The sequence below is a fragment of the Ixodes scapularis genome, unplaced genomic scaffold (assembly GCF_016920785.2).
Source record: "Ixodes scapularis isolate PalLabHiFi unplaced genomic scaffold, ASM1692078v2 PGA_scaffold7__128_contigs__length_106722199, whole genome shotgun sequence".
NCBI lineage: Eukaryota > Metazoa > Arthropoda > Arachnida > Ixodida > Ixodidae > Ixodes > Ixodes scapularis.
Window position 1 is genome coordinate 74,920,052 of NW_024609882.1, and position 15,386 is coordinate 74,935,437.

General features: G+C 46.8%; 1 protein-coding gene across 1 annotated transcript; it reads left to right on the forward strand.

The window, feature by feature from the left end:
- Positions 1–488: 488 nt before the first annotated feature.
- On the forward strand, positions 489–1,484 carry LOC120844234. The gene has a single exon (XM_040215891.1). It carries the CDS (start codon positions 489–491, stop codon positions 1,482–1,484), a length of 996 nt encoding a protein of 331 aa, XP_040071825.1.
- Positions 1,485–15,386: the final 13,902 nt, after the last annotated feature.

The following is a 15,386-nucleotide window of genomic DNA, read 5'->3' on the forward strand; positions in this document are numbered from 1 at the left end:
GAATGACCAGAGTTCCATTTGGGGCAACATCAAGTCCGTTTCTCCTGGCAGCAACGTTGAGACACCATTTCGACTTGATGAACGAAGAATTTCCCGATACCTCGAATACTCTAAAACAGCACATGTATGTTGACGACCTGGTAACTGGCGCCGATGATTTGGAAGGAGCCCAGGTACTGTGCAGAGAAGCAACAAAGATACTAGAAAAGGCGGGAATGCATCTTAGAAAGTGGAAATCAAATGAACCAAGGTTGTTATCAGAATTAAAGGAAGAAGGATCCGGCCAAGTACCCCTAACCGAACAAATTGGCCGAACAAAGGTTCTAGGCATTGGTTGGGAAGCACAAGCAGACATCATCAATTTCGACATAGAACCTCTAATTGACTTTCTGTGCTCACGTGAAGACAGCAAACGCTTCGTACTTCAAGCAACAGCTCGCATATTTGACCCTATGGGTTTTCTTGCTCCCACCGTGACAACCATAAAAATGCTATTTCAACGACTTTGGGAGCGAGGAGTTGAGTGGGATCAGGTGTTACCTTCAGACTTATACGAAGCATGGGACAAGTGGTGTACATACCTCACTGCCTTGAAGGACGTCGCTGTTCCAAGACTCATCGTTCGCGACTTCAACAAAGACAAAACAGAAAAGGCATTGCATGTCTTCTGCGATGCTAGCACAAAAGCGTACGGAGCTGTAGCGTACGTGGCATCGAAAGAGGAAGAGGGAAGAAAGTGTGTGACCATTGTAATGGCGAAATCGAGAGTGGCACCCCTCAAGCGGTTGACCCTTCCGCGACTAGAGCTTATGGGAGCATTAATTGGCGCTCGTTTGGCACATTATCTAACAAAGAAGTTGAAGATGGAAGGACTCCCAGTGTATCTGTGGACTGACTCCATGATCGTCTTTTATTGGATTCGTAGTTCTGCAAACCGGTGGAAGCAGTTTATTGCAAATCGCGTCTCAGAGATCCAAGGTCTGACGGAACCAATCAACTGGAGACATTGTCCTGGTTCAGAAAACCCAGCAGATCTTTTAACGCGTGGACTCATGCCAAGTGCTCTTGTTGAGAACAACACATGGTGGAATGGACCCATCTGGCTTCAATGCTCGGAATCATCCTGGCCAAGTCAAGTTGAGGAAAGACCAGAATGCGAAGAGTACAAGGCTGAAGAAAAGAAAGATACTGTTGTTCAACTCACAATACCCGACGAAATTCATCTGATGAACTTGGAGAACTACAGTTCATTTAATAAGTTGGTTCGAGTGACGGCCTGGATTAAACGCTTCGTAAACAACATAAAACAACAAGGACAACGCAGGGGAGCGCTAACAAGCGATGAAATCATAGACGCAGAAAAATACTGGATAGCGGCTACACAAATGCAGGCTTTCCCGAAGGAAATCGTACACCTGAAAGATCAGCAGCAAGTTGACAAAAAAATCAAAAATCAAGTCGTTCAACCCAATTATGGACAGTGATGATATTGTGAGAGTTGGTGGTCGTTTACAATTTAGTAACAACGAGGAAAGCGTAAAACACCCAAGAATTTTACCTGCAAATCACCGGTTCACTACCCTTCTGATTGAGAAAGAACATCGTCGACTGCTACACGCCGGAGTTCAAGACACTTTGACGCAGCTACGGGAAACTTACTGGATTATAAAGGCAAGACAAGTCATACAGAAAGTAATACGTCGCTGTTTAACTTGCCAAAGACAAAGCTGTGCACCTGCCTCAGAGCCGGTAGCTCCACTACCAGCCGACAAAGTTTCAAGATGCGAACCATTCGAAACTACTGGTGTGGATTTCGCGGGACCTTTGATATGTCGACATCACTACGGAAGTAGCAAGGTTTACATTGCACTTTTCACTTGTGCCGTAACACGTGCCGTGCACCTCGAACTTGTGAGCGACCTATCGACAACAGCATTTTTGTTGGCGTTCAAACGCTTCGTTGCACGCCGAGGCATCGCAAAAACGATTTATTCGGATAACGCCTCAACGTTCAAACGAGCCGCTAAAGATATCAGACAAATGTTTGAAGCAATACAAGGAGAGGAAGCTCAGACCTACTTTGCAAATCACAGGATTAGGTGGAAAACAATTGTAGAAAGAGCCGCATGGTGGGGCGGTTTTTGGGAGAGACTAGTGAGGTCGGTCAAAGTCTCACTACGCAAGGTTCTGGGCCGTAGTAGTTTGAATTTTGAAGAACTGGCCACGGTCCTCACTGAGGTAGAAGCTGTAGTCAACTCCCGTCCAGTGACGTACATTTATAACAACCCTAAAGAACCAGAGGCTCTATCTCCAGCACACTTTTTATTGGGACGTAAACTGACCACCCTTCCCCCACATCACTTAACAGCAAAAGATGAAGCAAGTTCTGGACACTTAGCGCGACGTTGGAAATATCGTTGCACTATCATAGAGCAATTTTGGAGAAGGTGGAGATCTGAATATTTGCTAGAACTGAGGTCAGCTCACATCATCAAACCCAACAGTTCAAGTGGGTTACAAACCGATGACATCGTCCTTCTCAAAGACGACTGACTCCCACGGCAGATGTGGAAAATCTGCAGAGTTAAAGAGACTTTCCCAGGAAAGGACGGCAAGGTTCGAGCATGCAGGATTGTGCTGCCCAATGGGGGGGAGCTCCGCCGTCCGATACAGTTATTATACCCGCTGGAATTGCAAGAATGAGCATCCGCTCATTTCGGGGGGAGTTTGTTGAAAATTATCGTCTATAGAAGAAGAGAAAAAGGAGATATACGACGAAAAAGAAGGGACGATGACAGCTACGGCGCTCCAAAAGCAAACGGAACTATTATGTAAATATTGTATATAAATCCTTTCTTGTTCAACTAACTCGACGCAGTTGTTCCCCTAATGTAACGCAAAAGCAGTAACATAAAATGGGGCGAGTACTATCACAAACAAGACTGAACTTTTTCCGTACGTACAAGAAATGTAACCTGTGTCGTTTTGGACGCATTGAAACATGTAATGTACTTCGTAAAAATGGTACATGTTCTGCCATGGCTTGCAACAGAACATGTGCTGGTGTGTGCCACGATGGTACATTTCCTGTGGCATACAGTACTTGTTCCGTGATGATGGTGTATGGAACTTGTTGTGGCTGCCCATACAGCAACAACATGTCCCGTACTAAAGAAGTATGGAACATGTTCTGTAGTCCGGTAATACAGTACATGTTGTGGCAACAAGGTTAGCATGTATGTGTCCCATATTTTGACAGGAGTTTTTCTAACAGTGCATGATTAGAAAAGGGAAGTTGTTGACGGGAAGTGCTGTTAGGAAAATTGACCGGATTAATGCTGTAGTGTTTGTAGTTAATTGCATAAGTGTGAAAAATAAAGTCAAAGATGTAATAAGGTGGTGGACTGGGCCAGTTGGTTGATGTTATACATGATGGGAAAAACAACTCAGAAAACATGGACTACGAAGAGGAACAAACACGACAGGGCAATGCTGACAAAGGATGTGTTTGGATTGATTAGCTCTGTGCAAGCAAATAAATTCGAGAGAATAGAGGCCTGGTTGAACAGCTTCATATAAGATCACGAGGTATTTTCTGGCTCATTTAACGCCTATAGCAAAGACAGGTCTTCACGGGGGAGTCCTTTTCATACTTGTTCACACTTTGTTAAAAAACCGCCCACTAAACCTACTGTTGAATCTGTGTGGTGTACTGTTGGGCTGCCAGACAACAACACATTTATTGCGGGAGTGTTCCACAGACTCCCCAACTTCATCTTGTTATCATGGAGGTCCCAAATAGCACGACGTCTGCTCCAAAAGAGAGCAGACGGGGGTGCTACGTGGGCAGCTTATGGGGTTCCACGTCGGTTTCGCAACTCGGGCTTAAGTCTGCCGAACTTGGGCTGCTCACCTAGATTCCCTCGTGAGACCAGCAGCGGGCCTACTTGGGCAGCCAACTTCGGCTTCCCATTTGGGATCTGCCGGGGACCTACTTTGGCAGCTCACAAGGGCTGCCCTTGCGGTACCCACGGTGGACCAACTTCGGCAGCCCACATGCCCCCCCCTCCCCCTCGTGGTCTCTGCAAGGGGCCAACTTGGGCAGCACAATTAGGCTTCTGTCGAGGGGCCTCTTAGTGCTCAAATAACACGACGTGTGTCTTGAAAGGAGGGTCGACGTGGATCTCACTTGGACAGCCCACGTGGGCCTCACGTCGGCTTTGCAAGTCGGGCCCAAGTGGGGCCCGCTTGGGCAGCCCACCTGGGATGCTTCGGGTTCTTACAAGCGGCCTACTTGGGCAACCCACAAGGGCCCTCCCCGTGGGGTCCAGAGGGGGGCCTAGATCGGCAGCCCACATGAACCCCTTTTTCGGCCCACAGTGTGGCCACGTGTGCAACCCCCCTGAGGTCGCACCGGGGACCTCATTTCTGAAGGGCTCATTTCATAAGTTCTTTGCGCTGTGGAGTATCACGGTGCATTACAAGTTGGGCATGTCCCACTTCCCCCGTGGGCCTTCTGAAGGTATTACCATTTTGATAAGTGAATAAAACGTGTCGAACAACGCCGTAAAAACATTGGAAATTCAAGTGTAAGAAATAGAATAATAAAACTGCACATTTCCATATAAAATCGGTTTGGACAAGTAATAGGGATGCATACCCAACTTGAACCGTCTACAGACACCGAATTTTAAAACAGTTACGTAATTCTGACGAGCGTGTTTCGAATTCAAACTTAAATTCCATACTCCACGTGAAACTTCCGCCCCACGGATTCCCTCCTTAACATACTCGCTGAATAGTGAGTTAGGAATAAAGTTCAGGAAGCCTAACATTTCTCTTTCATGCTTACAAGTATAATCCTCGGTGATACGGTATGAAATTAAGCCAATATCTTTAGGTGAATGTTCAGGACGTACAATAAATATCCTCAATATTAGAGGAAAGTGAAGATTTGAGAGTTGCACAGGTAGCCCAAGTTGGGCATGCCCAAGCTTTCTCGCCTAGGAGCCCACACCATTGCTAACCATGACCCTGTGGATGCAAGGTGGGATCCAGGGGTGTTTACATGGGCAGCCCATGTCGTGCATGCCCAAGCTTTGTCATTGTGAATCCCGCATCATTGCTAGCGTGGCCCACGCAGTGCCTAGGTAGGACCCACGGCGGTGTTACATAGGCAGCCGAAATCGGACATGCTTTGGCCCAGGTTGCCGTAAAGCCCACATCGTTGCTAACTTGGCCCCTCAGAGCCGAGGGGGCACCCTTGGGGGTTAACATGCCCACACTTTGCTACCGTTGAGCCCACGCCGTTTCGTAGCTTGACCCCCACAGAGCCGAGGTGGGACTCACAGGCGCTCTACATGGGCAGCCGACATTAAGAATTCTCACGCTTCTTAGCCGTGGAGCCCCCAATCTTTGTAAAGTTGTGCATGCCCACGCTTTGCCGCCATAGAGCCCCCAGCTCCGTCAACTTAGATCCCGCAGAAATGAGGAGGGTTCCACGGTGGTTTTATATGGAATAGTCAGGTTGGGCATGCCCACGATTTGCCGCCACGGAGCCCCATCTCCGGAAATTTGGCCCCCGCAGAGCCGAGGTGGGTCCCACAAGGGGTGTCATATGGAATGCCCAGGTTGGGTATGCCCACGCTTTGCCGCCAGGAAGCCCCCATTTTCGTAAACTTGGCCCCCCGCTTAGAAAAGGTGAGACCCACCGGGGTTTCACATAAACCGCCAAACTTTTGCATTGCCGCCGTGGAGCCCTCATCATCACAACTTTACCCCGCACGGCCGAGGTAGGACCCACAGGGTTTTCAAATATGCAGCCCAACTCTGGCGTGCCCACAATTTTCCCCTATATTAGTTAACAGTTTCCCCTATATTAGTTAACCCTATATTAGTTAAAATTTCCCCCCCCCTTACCCCCCCCCCCCCCCCCAATCGTCGAGATAGAACCCACGAAGGTATTGTATGGCTAGTCCAAGTTGGGCATGGTCATACTTTGCCCTCTTGAAGCCCGCATCTGTGCTAACTCTTCCCCCGCATAGCCGAAGTGAGACCAACGGCGGCGCGAGGGCACGCCCAAATTGGACGTGCCCTCGCGTAGCCCAGGTGGGACCCACGTGTGTATTGAAAGGGCAGCTCAAATTGGGCACGCCTACGCTGCCCAAATGTGCCGTCGCAAATCCGAAGTGGGACCCACTGCGAGACTGCTCGGACAGCCCACATTGCGCATGCCCACGCTGCGCCCACGTGGGAACAACCTCGGTTTCGTAGGGGCCGCTCAAGCACTTATTTCCCAAGTGGGCCCCACATGGGTCCCACCTCTTGTGCTATCCGGCGTACCTTATGAACTGGTGTACATGTTTGGAGTGACTTCGTCTTTGTGATTGCCTGGAGCTGAGCTGGTTGGTTTGACATGCATCTGAAGGTTTTCAGCTAAACGTACAGGGAAAAATGAAGAAGGGGAAAAAAAGAGTCGCACTGCTGGACTACCAACTATATACTGAAAATCTTTTTCATCGAAACGCATGAATCGGAACGTTGCGTTCTTAAGGGTAACTTCTTGTTCTTCTTCTATGTGACTTCTGATCAATAGCTTTCAATAGCTCCCAACTTTGTTGCTCAAATGGGGCGCTCCCTGCAGATACAGCTTTTCTTTGGGAAATAGCGTTATGGAGGAGGCACTCACGCAGTCTTCCCCATTAGCCTCTATGGCCAAAGACTCCAGGATCTCCCTTGCAAGCAGTTTTTTTGTGTCTTGCACCGATGATAACGCTTGAGAAATCAGGAGCCCATTGGCGTGTTGCTTCGAGGTCACTTTAATGAACAAGAACGTGATATAGGTGTACGAACGGTGAGCATGTGGAACCATGAGTCGGCTGAATCTTGATGTCATATACATGCTTGATAGCTTAGCACTTGAACAGCATGGCTTTGTGGCTACAGGGGACCAAAGCATGTTTCACGCGTTTCTCTGCAACTGCCTAGCAGTTGTTAAAGAAAACGTATGTCATACCCGGTATCATTGACCTCAGTAGTGTTTTCACAACACTTGACTTTTGACTTTCGCGCAAAAACGTGTGTGCGGGTAGAAAGGTCGTGTTATACAAACGAGGAGACTACAAATGTATCAGTTCTGTTGTATGAATTTAATTTCCTTTGTATGCATTGCAGAGGAGATGAAAGTTCATGGCACATACGTATTGTTCATGCAGAACCTTATCAGTTTAACAACCAAAAAACGTTCCCAGTCTAGACTCATTGAAGATTAAAAAGAGAAAACCATACTTTACCTGTTGCCTAATGCGGCTAATAAAAAAAACACAAGCGTGTTAACGCACGCTATAAACAAGGAGCTCGGAACGAAATCTAAATAAGCTAATAAAACTCGTCATTGTGGAATATAAAGACAAACAAAGCCAAAGAGGTTATCCTGCAACTGATGGAGGGCAGGATGATCCAAGACGAATAAAAAAAATTGTAGAAATATCCTATACGCTGCAGTAATGATCCCATTGGAATAGGAGATGTAATGTTTAACATAAAACAATTACCGGTCACTGGCAAGAAACCGAAGCCTTAAGTAAATATTGTCAATCTGTTTTCTTTCTTTCTGGAAACACAGATTATTTTAAAGGTCAGGCCACGTTTAGTTCAATCCCACCATCTGAACATGCTGTAGCCTGTTTGTTCAAACTTCTAAAAGGTATTGGTGTATCTAAGGCAGTAGGTCCAGACGTAATCTCACCAATAATTTTAATACGCTGTGAAGAAGCGATTCGGTCATACATTTTAGAATATATAAGAGACCGTTAAACGATTCCCTATTGCCAGATGACTGGAAAGTGGCACACATGTTCCCGGTGCACAAGTAAGGGCACCATGACAGAACAGCACACGACATAACAGCACGCGACTTGGCTACCGTTGCGCGGTAGCCAAGTCTGACGCTGCACCGGAGCCGCTTGATAGCGCCTCTCATTTTGTGTGCATAAGCTCACGCTGCACATATCCTGGCATAGCCGAGCTAAGCCACCGCAATTTTTTCGAACAATTTTGCTCATTTTGACGCGCAAGTTTTCAGGTGATATCGTCGACAATAAATAATTCAATCGCACTGCAATGTACTGTCATAAGTTGTTAAAAGAAAAACAAAACAAAAAAATAAAGCGTGTGCGGCAACGGTGTGTTCAACCCATGCTGCAGTGTAAGGCCACAGCATTGAGGCTGCGGCATGTTACTGCTTCACCGGTTTCCACTCGATCAAGGCCTTCGTCGGCAATAATCTGTGAATTTAACTCAAAAGTACTACTTCTCGCCTGCAAGCTCCAGCCGCGTGTTTCCATGAGATTTTATTCACGGCGAATGAACCCCGCAGAATCGGTGCCCATGGTACACCTTGAATACGCTCCACTTTAAAGTCATCTTATCTTACCGGTGCTATCAATTCATCTGTAATCGGCGCATCTCCCGCTTTTTTTTTTTTTTTTTGAGGGGGGGGGGGGGGGGCGTTTTACGCTTAGGTGGTAGTTACAAAACGGCGAGTACTACGGAACTTCACCGGACCGCCTCAAACCAGGCAGTTCATAACTTTAACCTATGGATATCTTTTTCCCAATAACTTTTCCTCTTTCCCTGACACTTCAAGAAAGACCAGACAATGCAGCCAACATCGACACGGAAATATCCCCTTTAACTACCCGATCTCTTCAGAGATTAGCGTAGTTAAGTAGTAGTAAATACTGCAACCTTTATTTGTTTTTAGCAATACACAACAGCAGCAGCACTCGGGACACTGACTTCAGTGCGGTCCCGTCGCCACCAGCGTACATTTTTTTTATTGGTTCTCCACTAGCTGTTACATAATGCCATGCAATGCCCAACCCTTTTGCTTTATGTTCTGTTTTGTTTTCAGAAACGCTCCCTATTGCAGGCTTTTTACATGCGTGCTGTTTTGTCGCTGTGCTGTTTTGACGCCGTGCTGTTTTGGCACGTGCTCTTCTGTCGCTGTGCCGTTTTGACGCCTTGCTGTTTTGTCGCGTGCTATTTTGAGGCGTGCTGTTTTGTCGCCGTGCTGTTTTGACGCTGTGCTGTTTTGACGCGTGCTGTTTTGACCGTGCTGTTTTGTCGCGTGCTGTTATGTCGTGTGCTGTTCTGTCGCGTTCCCCACAAGTAAGGGGTCAAAAAAGAAGTCACTAATTAGAGACCGATTTCACTAACGTCAATAGTTTGTATATTACTGGAACATGCCTTTATTGTCGCATCATAAAGCATCTAAACTATCACGATTTATTCTTTGAATCACGACGAGTGATTCTGAAAGGGTTATCATGTACTACAAAACTGATTGAGTTACATCACGATTTGGTCGCGGGTGTTTACAAAGCCAGAGAGATTGAGTGTGTTTCCTTAGAATGTAATAAACGTTCTACACCATTCTACATGCACTGTTAGTACACAAATTAGCATGCCTAAACTTTGACAGTGCTATTTTAAAGTGGAAAAAAGCTTATCTCTCCTATCGCTATCAATGTGCTTGTTTTTTCTTCTTTTTCTTGTCTTTCTTTTTTTTTAGGGGTGGGTAAAATTTTTACTTATGTTAAAGTTACATCCGGTGGGGCCCACGTGGGTTTGGTTTTGGTACATTTATCATTTTTAATTTTTGCTAATAGCATTAGAGGCGGTGTAAATTAGCGGGGAACTTTGTTTAGGGATGATTGTGTAAGTTTTAAGGGGCATAACAGATAAGCAGAGTTACATATCGCTGCTGGGTGACCTAAACCGAATATAGCGATAATGTAAAGAGTGGATGAAGTTAAACGTAAAAAGATGTGTTCATATTAGTTTTACTCTTAAAACGAGGAAGAAAGTTTAAACATGCGATCAACTGAATGAAGGAACCGTACCAATCAAGCAAAGAATGAAATAACTAGGGGCCACACTATTAGCTGACTATTGTTGACGATGCTGTAATAAGGGACGGGAACACGCTTGGAGTTTTAAATGCAACTATTAAGAAAATCAACTCAAGCTATGAAAGAGCTGGCCTATATCTCGAATGTAACCTCACTTTTAGAGCATGAATCTGGTAACGTTTAGAGCAAAACCACATTGTTGTACTAGAAAAAATTCAGACACGTGCTGCCCGTTTAGTTCTGGTGCGGTATGACCGTTTGGCGAGTGTAACCACATGATTAAAGAATGGGGATTATCTACATTAGCATTAAGACGAAAAAATTTGCGCTTGAAGTTTTTATACAATACATATCGCAATATAACGGACGTTAATCTCTCATTTCACTTATTACCTCCAAATATATCTAAAAAAAGCACATTTTTAAGATAACAGAGCACCGTACCCTATTGAAAATTCCATCAAGCTACGTAATTTGGGACACTGACTGCCAGTCAGCAGCCTTGGTGGAACGTGATGGACCATCAGACGTCATCTGATGGTCCATCAGATTGTCTGACTGACTGCCAAGGGAATTTCATCAACAAGGGCAGCATTTATATAAGAGTAAAGCTATACGCACTCATAAATATCGCCAAATGCCTCGAAAAAGCAAAATGTTCGAGAAAAAAAAAAAAGCAGCGACACCGCGCATCGAACCCGCGACCATTTGCGTACAAAGCGGACGCCATAACCGCTATGCTACGCCACCGTTAGAGAAACTCGATTTGACTATTCGTTTTATACGAATTGCTTTGGCTGCAAATGCGGTTAAGCCGTCAGCATGTTATGCAAAGCACTCGTACATCACTCGCCGTACTTCAGTTCTACTCACCTGCCATGTAGAGTACTTTCGCGTCGTAGACCGATCCTTTTGTTCGCGCGTCTCCGGCCCAGTAGACCTGGCACACTTTGTCGTCTTCAACTACACCGCTAAAGTCCCTTACATTGTCGGAACTCACAACAACCTGGGTCTTGTCGAGTAGTAATTCTACTAAAACATAAGACATTGTAGAGCACGGGCAGGATCGACAGGTTGGAGCAAGCGGGCAAACAAAACGAGTCGAGAGCGATCGTTCATGAAAGCTCGGCGAAGCCTCTATGGGCGAAGCGAAGTGCGAAGTGTCGTGTTCGGCGGTTCGGCGCTTCGGAGGGCTTCTGATCAAGGTTGTCGGTCGGTTGCGTGTCATATCTCTAACGTCAGCGGTTTTATGAGCTCACGTCCCAAAATCGTTTTCTCGTGCATAGATTACTTTTCGTATTCATAGATTTGACGAAAAAGTGGTATCCGAACGAACTTTACGTCCTATGACCGTACGTCTGTCTGCACGTCAAAGCTTTCTGACGTACAGTCAGAGACAATCGATGTACAGTCAGAATCACCACCAAGACGTCCTGATGGCATTTCACGGCGGCCGACTGCCACCAGGAAACCATCAGAAAGCCGACAAGCGAGGTCTGACTGGAGTTTGACTGTCGGTCAGAGTAACTTGTTGGCCAATCAGACATGCTTGACGTACAGTCAGGCACAGTCAGCGGTCCACTAGAAAACATTGACTGCCAAGCAGGGTTACATTGATGGATTTTTCCTTCGGGTACTACCACTAAATATGGAAAAAAACGTTTTTGTTAACCATTAAGGAGTGCAATACCTTTTTAACCAGGATTTCGCGTGTCGCAAATTTTAAAATTGTTTATTCGCCAGCTGAGTTAATGTCTGATGGTACGGCTTGACCATGATGAATAAAGAATAAATAACTATATTTATATATATTTTTCAATAGTTCTATGTACGCAAACTCAATATTATATTCCATTCTTAGTTTGAACCACGACTATCAAGTGCGTAAAATCACGCCAACAAAACAAAAGCAACTGGCTCAGATCATATTGTCGGATACGGTACCTTTATCTCACTTCCGTGCTTCCTACACCTTCAAATAATTTCTTAAAATTAGTAATTTACTATCTTTAGTGAAGCTAAGCAAGTTTCTAACTTTAACTATTCATTGATATTGAATATTTACAACGTCATTTAAAAAAAAATTGTAAGTAATTATCTTAATTATTCTGATGATAAGCCTCTATATGATGTCCCCCTGGCTGAATAACTCACGTGCAAGAAGGAATTAGTGTAGCTAACGCGGATTTTGTTTTTAAAATAGTTTGTAAACTGAGTAACAGGCTGTAGTTGAGCTTGTAGGTGCATAATGGTAGAAATAGCACTCTATATTTTACTTTCCTAAGTTCAGCTGGTCATTTCTAGTAGTTTGTAAACCATAGGAAAAAACAACCTATATACTATATATATAGAGAGAGAGAGAGAGAGAGCGGAAATGGTGGATATGTCGCAGTGAAATGAGCCGAAAAAATATGTACCTCTAATAGGAGCTCAGACATTCAGCGATGGTGCATTGAGGTGGACAGCTTTACCTTGTGAACATTCAAGGTGTCGCTGTTTTCCTGTGAAACATGAGACCGCTGGCCGTAGTCAACAGCAGTTATATAAGGGACGACCGGTTTAGCGCTGGATGTAGAGTTCTTGTATATAGCTACATACGGTAGCCGAGTCGCGCATTCAGCCTCAGCAGGTGGCCGTACCACTGGCTTTCCTGCGCGGCCCTGGATGCTTTGCTCGTCACGTGACTGAACTCGGCCAAAAGCGGCGCCGCGCGCGCCGCCGCGCATGGACAACAGAAAAGGAGGAGAAGGAAGCGAAAGCAGGGGAACATACGCCAGGACGTGTGGACCGTCGGCGGTGCGACCGTAGCGGTGGGTTTTCTGCATGGCGCTGGAAGCTTTGCTTCACAACTGATCGTTCTCGGCGAATACGTTGTGGCGGCCCGTAGAAAAAAGATGCGCAAGTCTGGTTCCTTGTCTGCTCGCCCCTCGAAGGAGCATATCGAGGAACTCTAACTGAGTGGCTGAGCGTAACTTTTGGCGCCATCTACCGAGAGCCGCGCAAGCAGCCATCAAAGGGCGTCGTATGCTCGCGGCACCTTTCTTTAGATGGCGTGTATTGCAAAGTCTCCGTCCCTCTTTGGATCTCGTCACACTGAAAATTTCCTTCGTTTTCTTCTCTTTCTCCTTCATTGATCATGCAATAACGGACGCCGTGTCTGCCAGCGTCCGAAACGAACGCCTGCAAATAATTCCAGTGCTAACAAACACCCACCAAGCTGGCGCTTGTTCGTTCCTTCGAAAATCGAGCGATCGATGCACCAAGCCATGCGTCCGAAAGCTGAAAATGGCATTGGCCTGAAGCCGTTTTCTAGAAATCACTATATAAGTTGTCTCCCCCACCAAAAACACCTTCCTTTTTTTCAGCGCATAAATATACTAGGCATCGCCACAGGCTCATTCTACGCTCAAATGTAGCGCTAGCAATCTGAAGTAGGTGCAAAAGTTTCGAGACTCGCTGTTATTGAACTAAACGTTTCAAAGTGATTTTTTTAAATATTTAGATTGAAAATTTAGCCTGTTTTCTGTAACTGACTCCATTCAGCTCCATCCATTTGACGTCTCCATCGCTCGCCTTTTTCACAACAAACATTTCAGAAAGTCACTTTATAAACTTTGAAGAGGATAACTGTTCCATTTTTTAAATTTTGGCATCCGGAATTCAGCATCTGCTTTTGCATTTGAGATATGAGGTGACTGGTCTGTTGCGCCTGGTGATCAAATACAGACCGAAGAGCGGATTTTCCGGTCTCAGCGGTCGCCGTCTCCTTGTCCCTGGCTTGTTGGGTTAGGTGTGCCCGTTGGACATTTCGTTTTGTCGATTCATCCCTCTCTTCAGAAAGAGAGCCAGGGGCGAATGTAGATGTGGTTGGCGTGTCTTGCTTGAGGGCTTAAATGGTTGCAGTGAGGGTGTGGATAGCTGCGGTCATGCTGGCCATTTCTCGACGGAGAGTCTGTATTTGAGACTTGAGCTCACTGTTTTCCTTGAGACGGTGCTCCTTTGCTGGGGGGGTTGGAGCGGGTCTTTAGTTGGGTTCAGAGGCGATCCTGGCCCTGGTGACCTGCGGTCAGTGTGTGGAGCAGCTGCGGCTCCTGCTATGACTACGGTTCCTGGGTGCAGATTTCTGTCTTCCTCTGCTGTCACTTCTTAGTCGGTTTATCGCTCCTTCCACGAGGGAGTGGATCTTGGGGTTTGGTTGGCCGGGGTCGATGCCTGTTCTGACATTCCTTGCTTTCCGTAGCATGCTCTTCCCCACATACTGCGCATCTCGATTCGCAAGATCGGTCTGGGGAGTGAAGTTGGTCACATCGAGCGCACATGGGAGTGTCGGCGATGGGGCCTACATCCGTCCTATGCGGGGTGCTTCGGCATCCGCTGCACTAAAGTGTGGATTTCATGAAAGGGTAGCAGCGGAGCTCCCCTCCGGTGGGAAAAACGTAGCGTGGTAGTCTTCGGCCTGAAAAAAGTTAGGAAGGCGGAGTTGGGTTTGTCCATTTTTCGGGCACGGATGAGTGCGGCGTCGTGGGTGCAAATCATTTTCATTAGGTAGTCGGAATCGGCTTCGGGGGAGATGCCATAAGTAACTCCACGCACCGAGTCGCGGAGTGGAGTTTGGTAAGCTCTGACCTCATACACCTTGCTGCTAAGGCGAAGCACGGTGACAGTGGCTAAATTGTTGGCTGCTACTTGGCTGGGTGTGGTTATTATTGCAATGTTTTGATCCGGGTCGATGCGAACTTTCCACGCCTTGTCGCGACCGGAGCCTTAGTGGTTAATTGAACGGCAAGAGAGAGCTGTACGGGGCTAACTTGGCAAGGTTGAGCCCTCTCGGTTTAAAAATTACTCCGTAATTGCTCAGCGGTAGGGGTTGGAGTCGTGGCTTTCTTTTGGCAGGAGATGACGGGCTTGGGGAGCCGGCGGACGTGCCACTCTACTGTTGTGGTGAGTTCTGTTGGATGTATTTACCGCCCGTAACGGTATACCAGTCAAGAGAGGGGCTGGTGGAGGTGTTTTCGGCGTCGTGATGCTCCCTGCTTACTTGCGAATTGGTTGTTTAGTGGATGGGGCCAGTTGCTTGTGAGCCGGGGGGAGGGGGGGGGGGAGGGGGGGGGGGGGAGTGGCGATGCATCGAGCGTGGGGTTATGATCGCCACTTATTCTTTGGGACTCCTCGACAGGGTTGTTGTTGCTTAATTCCCGTCCAAGTCTATCAGCTGGAACCGGTTCTGCGTGAGGGCGTTGGCCACGAACCATGTCCTCTACGGGAAGGGTGGGGACAGCTGTTCCAAATACTTTAATAATAAGGGCTGAGGTTGGAGAGGGGTTCTTCCCCATTTGTTTCCAACGTGACTGCGGCAGCGGTGGTCTCCGAACCGGCTTCTCCAGGAGGGTTCTTTTCCCCAAGATGGAGGGTGCTACCACCGCCGTTTTCCTCGCCGCGGTGCCGATACGGAAAGTGATGCTTGTCGTCCGG